At 32.4% G+C, this 7,907-nt stretch overlaps 1 protein-coding gene across 1 annotated transcript; it reads left to right on the forward strand.

The window, feature by feature from the left end:
* Positions 1-5,037: 5,037 nt before the first annotated feature.
* On the forward strand, positions 5,038-7,326 carry LOC125827143 (subtilisin-like protease). The gene has a single exon (XM_049506503.1). It carries the CDS (start codon positions 5,039-5,041, stop codon positions 7,280-7,282), a length of 2,244 nt encoding a protein of 747 aa, XP_049362460.1. The 5' UTR covers position 5,038; the 3' UTR covers positions 7,283-7,326.
* Positions 7,327-7,907: the final 581 nt, after the last annotated feature.

Consider the following 7,907-nt stretch of genomic DNA (forward strand, 5'->3'; position numbering starts at 1 on the left):
GTAGAAAATAACTTAAAATAAGTTAGAAATGACTTTAAAAAAAAGTTAAAAGTTACAAGTAGCTACTTCCTTACTTTTTATTTTTTAACTTAAAAGTTACTAAAGTTCGACTTTAAAAAAAATACTTTTAAAAACTATTTTAAAAAAAAGTTAAAGCCATACGGGAAGGCATTGGTGACTTCAGAAAGTAATTAGGATGTTGAGTCGTTGACGCTAAACTTATTAATATGACAAGAAAAACAATAGTCCTATGAGCTTCCTGGAAAATACATTGTAATTAATTCACATGGACACTTTTTATTTTTTAACATATTGTGGCCAAATGAGAAATCTATAGTTAGGATTTTAAATTGGAATTTTTTTTGCTTATAACCACTCAAAAATAACTTAATTATACTCCATAACTATAATTTGATAATTACGATTCGTAGCTATTTATTAGAGAGAGGAGAGACGCGAGCGAGATTGGAGAGGGAGGAGAGTGGAGAGAGGCAAATTGTATATGTCTATCTATCGAATTGTATATGAATATCTGTTAAACAATTGTATATTTGTAACTGGTATACACATGTACTTGTATATCTGGTGAGCGAGATTGGGAGAGGGGGAGAGAGATGAGCGAGATTGGGAGAGAGGCAAGCGAGAGGGCAGAGAGTGGAGAGAGACTAACTGTATATGTATATCAGTCAGATAATTATATATATGCAACTGATATACATATGTATTTGTATATCTGGCCAGCGAGATTGGGAGAGGGAGAAGAACGGCGAGCGAGAGAGGGTAGAGAGTGGAGAGAGGCTAATTGTATTTGTATAACTGTAATAATATATATATATATATATATATAAAATCTATTTTTGTAAATGTATAAGTGACATAATTACAGCTAAAATTTAGCTGCAAATCGTAATTTATTCAAACTATATCTATTTTTACAATTGTATATTTGTAACTGGTATACACATGTACTTGTATATCTGGTGAGCGAGATTGGGAGAGGGGGAGAGAGACGAGCGAGATTGGGATAGAGGCAAGCGATAGAGGGCAGAGAGTGGAGAGAGACTAACTGTATATGTATATCAGTCAGATAATTATATATATGCAACTGATATACATATGCATTTGTATATCTGGCTAGCGAGATTGGGAGAGGGAGGAGAACGGCGAGCGAGAGAGGGTAGAGAGTGGAGAGAGGCTAGTTGTATTTGTATAACTGTAATAATATTGTATATATAATCTATTTTTGTAAATGTATAAGTGACATAATTACAACTAAAATTTAGCTGCAAACCGTAAATTATTCAAACTATAACTATGTAAGCTAATTAACTAGTATATGTGGCCTATCCGCGTAATTTTCCTTTTAAAAATTTAATATTTGTACATATTTTTGATTAATTTATTAAAATGAATATACTATTTGAACAAAATCTACTAAATTCAGATCCCATATGTAGGTAGCTTTACCCTTCACGACATGCCAACTATACATGTCAAATGTCCACGCAAGTCCAATCTCCACAATTGAAGGAGATCATTATCCATGTAACATGTTTCGTCTTGCAAAGAAATTAAATTAACCAACTTTAGTTTTGTTCTTAATTTTTTCAATTTCGATCAACCTCCTCTGAACATCATAATTATTAGATGTGAGCTTCTCTCGATAGTTTAAGTCTTTTGATATATTATTTGTTCAAAATAATTCACGTTTGCGATATGACATTTTAAAATTTGAGTTTCGAAGCTATTTATATATTTGAGTACTTCGATGGACGAAGGATCTTGAATAGCTGCATGTTTTTGAGAACATGCCTTGCAGCTTCATTTAGACAGAATATTTGCAACTTTTTATTACAAAGTGATTTAACAGTTAAAAATTTGTATTGTATGTAGAAAGAAGTTCATTGTATCGAAATATAATTAAGCAAATTTATAGAGGATGGTCTTTTGGAAAATCTACAAATATATATATATATATCTAGTATATAATAAGCCACAATCCAACTATCATTGTAACTATCTTGTTAGCTTTCAACCAAAAGCTAACAAGCTATTTATTACTCATTCCTTTTGAATTTGTTAATCTGATTTTGATCTGACACATAGTTTACGAAAGTAAATTAGATTTTGAGAAAAAAACATTAAGTGATACTTGAAGTTGTCCCAGATTTTCAAAAAGACACCTTACCTTTGCGTGCGTCCTATTACCCCACTAAACATTCAAAATCACAATAAATACACATTTTTTACACAATATTTCCACTTTGGACAAAAATATCCTTCGAATGTGCAATTTCTTAAAAACAAAAAGTTGGACCCATTATTGATGTATTGAATGATGCTTTGATAATTTCCTATGATGAATTCGTTTTGTTTGTTTCTTTTAAATTTCTTTTACTATACTAAATAATTGTATAAAATATTATGAATCACGATAATTAATTACTTAAATATTTAAAAGATATAAAAATATATAAAAGATCTGTGACTTTTCAAATTTTACCGATGACACATAAATTGGGACAAATGGAATAATATATATTATTTGAAAATTACTTAGAAAGTACAATAATTTACAGTAATTAACAATAGAATATTTTCAAGACAAAAAAATTTGATTGAATCTCTAAATTTTATTAGTACCACATAAATTGAGAAAGAAGAAACAACCTTTATTATTTCAAAATTGCGTAAAAGATATTACAAATCATACAACAATAATTAACAATTTAGAATGTTAAAAGACATAATTATTTTTTTTTACCATAGTTAACAATAATTAAAAATTTAAACTATTTTAAATTAATATTAAAGTTTGATTAACTCTTTAATTTTGACTTTGTCACATAAATTGAAACAAAAAATGATACATATTGGGCCCGTGCTAGTACGGGCTCCGATGTCTAGTATATATATAAAGGAGGAACATAGAGAAGGTGATGTGACACCTCTCTATGCCTCCATTCATATTTATTTTTTTCCTCCCTTTTTTAGACTTTTTTTTCTCATTTCTTTCAATTATTTTTTCTTGCAAAATCATCTTAATTCATACCTCTTCAATTGCATGAATTATATTCTTAATCAGTATTAATAATATTCATAACTATCAAACCTTTCATATTTATAACCTCCAATTATTTAATATACAAATTTATAACACTATAAAATCACACTAAAATTTTCTTTATTTTAGAGTCATTGCCTCGGTTGAAGAATTAGTGGGAGCCGGGAGGCATGTTAGTGTAGTTTAAGCTTTGAGGTAATTATCTTTTGCAATTATAATTTCATATATTATTTTTAATTAGCAAGCTTAATTTGTCAAAGTATATTTTTGCTTTCTTCTGAATAAATTATTTGGTTTATTATCCTTAGGATTTTCTTTACTGTGTAACCACAAAAATGAAGATTCATTTTAGGATTAATAGTTTATTTTTATTTTCCTTGACTCTTACATATAGGTGTGAAATTAGCCGAACGAAAATTAATGGATTTTGAATTATTCAGGTTAGTTATCCTCCATTTTTTTAAAGTTGAAAATATTTTTTAAAAACAAACTTAAATTTTTAAAGTTGACAATTTAGTGAAATATGATTTTATTATTTTTTTCGTAAAACTTTAAATCTAGTTGAAACTCATGTCTATCTTTTTTATTGCATCCAAAAGTTCTAGTGTTGTCATGACTACAAATCTTTTTGAATGCAAGTGGAATGATGTTTTTTGTATTCACATACTACTTTATGTATTTGATCTGTCATTATTGATTTTGTGACACATTTTAAATGAGAAGCCATTTATGCATATGGTTACAAAAAATTTCCTATGTTGCTTATATAATTTATTCTCTCACCATCACACATCAAATGTTTCTAGTAAAGATACATTAAATAATATTTTGTTATTATTAAACAATAAACATTATATATAGTGAATTTATTAATTTTACAATGAATCATTTAACAAAAAAAATATATTACAGTGATTCATACATATACATTGTACTTTATGCATAATGATTTTTTTTATATATAAATTCAATAAATATGATGTATAATTTAGTAAGATACAATGATTTTGATGTACTCACTGTTCTTTATATATAATAAATTTATTTCTTATGTGAATTCAATAAATATGATACATAAATTAGTAAGATATAATGATTTTGATGTAATCAAAAAGTGACCTTCATTGAATCTCAAAACACTCTTTAAATTAATAAATATTAATTTATCGATTAAATAATACCTCTATAAAGTAATAATATTTTATGGTCTCACATATATTAATTTAGCGAGATTTTAAGGTATGTAAGCAAAATCTACTAAATTCGATCGAACCTGTGTTCAGGTTACTAGCTCTACCCTTCACGTCATGCCAATTATAAATGTCAAATGTCCACGCAAGTCCAATCTCCACAATTGAAGGAGATCAATGTACATCATCCATGATTCACGTTTCGTCTTGCAAATAAATTAAATTAATCGCTTTTTATTTTAGTTATTAAATTAACCAATTTTAGTTTTGTTACTAATTTTTTTAATCTCGACCAACTCAAATCTCCTTTGAGCACCTCAAATTCTAAATATGAGCTCCTCTCGATATTTTAAGTCTATTGATATATTATTCGTTCAAAACGATTCATGACTATTTAAATTAATTCTTGGAAAAGGATCTTGAATAGCTGCATGTTCATGCATTGCAACTTCATTTAGTCAGAATATTTGCAACTTTTTATTACAAAGTGATTTAACAGTTAAAATTTGTATGTAGAAAGATATTCATTGTATCCAAATATAATTAAGCAAATTTACAGTGGAAATTCTTTTGGAAAATCTACAAATTCATAGAATAAAGTTCAATTTAACACTTAGTGGCCTTTCTTTTCTTATCTTTTATTACTTTTAATTTTCTTGTCCACATTATTCTTTTTTTCCACTTAGCTAAAATAAAGTCATGAACAAAGAAGAACTATAAATAGACAGTAGCTTCAAAGCAGAGAAATTCATCAAATACATTATCACTTCTTGTAGTTTCAGCCATGGGATTCTTCAAAATCCTTCTTGTTTTCATCTTTTGTTCTTTCCCATGGCTGACTATTCAAAGTGGTCTCGAGACTTATATAGTCCATGTTGAATCTCCTGAAAGCCTGATTTCTACTCAATCATCGTTAACGGATTTAGACAGCTATTACCTTTCTTTTTTGCCTAAAACTACTACCGCAATTAGCTCGAGTGGAAATGAAGAGGCTGCTACCATGATCTATTCCTATCACAATGTGATGAAAGGCTTTGCAGCAAGATTAACTGCAGAACAAGTGAAGGAAATGGAGAAAAAACACGGCTTTGTCTCTGCTCAGAAACAGAGGGTTTTGTCCTTGGATACTACTCATACTCCAAGTTTTCTTGGTTTGCAGCAGAACTTGGGTGTATGGAAGGATTCCAACTATGGGAAAGGCGTGATCATCGGAGTTATAGACACTGGAATTCTTCCTGACCATCCTTCATTTAGTGACGTTGGGATGCCTCCTCCGCCTGCTAAGTGGAAAGGAGTTTGTGAGTCCAACTTCATGAACAAGTGTAACAACAAGCTCATTGGAGCAAGGTCCTACCAACTTGGCAATGGTTCCCCAATAGATGGTAATGGACATGGTACACACACAGCGGGCACAGCTGCAGGAGCCTTTGTGAAAGGTGCTAATGTATATGGCAATGCTAATGGCACTGCAGTTGGTGTTGCTCCTCTTGCCCACATAGCCGTATATAAGGTATGTAGTTCTGATGGTGGTTGTTCTGACAGTGATATTTTAGCTGCCATGGATTCAGCCATAGATGATGGGGTAGATGTTCTTTCAATCTCCCTTGGTGGATCTCCCAATTCTTTCTATGATGACCCTATTGCTTTTGGGGCGTACAGTGCAACGGCAAGAGGTATTCTTGTAAGTTGTTCTGCAGGTAATAGAGGTCCTTTGCTTGCCTCAGTTGGAAATGCAGCCCCGTGGATTCTTACTGTAGGTGCCAGCACGCTTGATAGAAAGATAAAAGCTACTGTTAAGCTTGGAAATGGAGAGGAATTCGAAGGAGAATCTGCTTATCGTCCACAGATTTCCAACTCAACATTCTTCACTCTATTTGATGCTGCAAAAAATGCAAGTGAAGAATTTGAAACCCCTTATTGCAGACCAGGGTCACTTACTGACCCTGCTATAAGAGGAAAGATGATCATATGTTTGGCAGGTGGTGGCGTACTGAGTGTTGATAAAGGACAAGCTGTAAAGGATGCTGGAGGTGTTGGCATGATTATCATCAACCGGCCATATTACGGTGTCACTAAATCAGCTGATGCTCATGTTCTTCCAGCATTGGATGTTTCAGATGCAGATGGAACAAAAATCCTTGCTTATATGAACTCAACATCAAACCCTGTTGCTACAATCACATTCCAAGGAACAATAATTGGAGACAAAAATGCTCCTATGGTTGCTGCATTTTCCTCAAGAGGACCAAGTAGAGCTAGTCCTGGCATCTTGAAACCTGACATAATCGGTCCTGGTGTTAATATTCTTGCTGCTTGGCCTACCTCCGTGGATGACAACAAAAATACCAAATCTACATTCAATATTATATCAGGCACCTCGATGTCTTGCCCTCACCTTAGTGGCGTAGCAGCTCTGCTGAAGAGCTCACATCCTGATTGGTCTCCTGCTGTTATTAAGTCTGCAATCATGACAACCGCTGACACGTTAAACCTTGCCAATAGTCCAATACTAGACGAAAGGCTCATTCCTGCTTACATCTTTGCAGTTGGTGCAGGACATGTTAATCCATCGAGGGCAAATGATCCCGGACTAGTTTATGATACCCCATTTGAGGACTATGTACCTTATTTTTGTGGTTTAAACTATACCAATCGAGAGGTAGGTAAAATGTTACAACGTCAGGTGAATTGTTTGAAGGTGAAAAGTATCCCTGAAGCACAATTAAACTATCCTTCATTTTCCATATTCAGACTTGGATCAACTCCTCAAACATATACCAGAACTGTGACCAACGTTGGTGATGCAACATCATCTTACAAAGTGGAGGTAGCTTCACCAAAAGGCGTTGTCGTGGAAGTTAAACCCACAGAGCTAAATTTCTCCCAGTTGAACCAGAAGTTAACATACCAAGTGACATTTTCCAAGACAACCAACAACTCAAACTTTGTGATTGTTGGGGGTTTCTTGAAGTGGACTTCTAATAGGCACTCAGTGAGAAGTCCAATTGCAATTGTGTTAGACAAGTGAAAATTTGGCTATGTAAGTGCATAAAGTACTCAGACATTTGATTACACAATAAACTTTATGTTATTTTTTCATATTATTAAATGTACTGTTTCAATAAACTTTATTTGATTGAAGAATGCAAAAGCATATCCTCTTTGATATTAGTGACCATGCCCTGCTCAACTTTTCTTCTTGATTTCATTTCTTTTCAAAAACTAAAGTTTTTTTTTTTTTTTTTAATTAGTTGAGCTTAGAGCTCTTTTATTTCAGATTAAAGACTGTACAATCTGGCTCAAAAGAAAAGCACAAAAAAAATCTGTCCCTGCTCCAAAATAGACCGGCCATCGTGTCTGAAATGTGGCCTAATATCTTGTGTTTCATAATTTGAGCTCCACGGCTTTCTCATCAAATTGTTTGGAGCCATAACGAACATCACATTCTTCTGTAAAGTACTCCGGTGGAAATGGTTACCAAGATGGTGCCTCATCTTGTGTTTGAGCTTGGAGATCACTGTGAGTCTTGTTTCTTTCTCCTTCTACCTTTGTTTCTTGTTTCTTTTCTCTGTTTTTTCCTTTCAGATGAAAAAACGTTGGAGACACCAACATGCTCGTGTCCTTCCTAGTGGATCTCCTCCTCATCTATGGAA

Source organism: Solanum verrucosum, unplaced genomic scaffold (genome assembly GCF_900185275.1).
Source record: "Solanum verrucosum unplaced genomic scaffold, falcon-dt-bn FXZP01000060.1, whole genome shotgun sequence".
Lineage (NCBI taxonomy): Eukaryota > Viridiplantae > Streptophyta > Magnoliopsida > Solanales > Solanaceae > Solanum > Solanum verrucosum.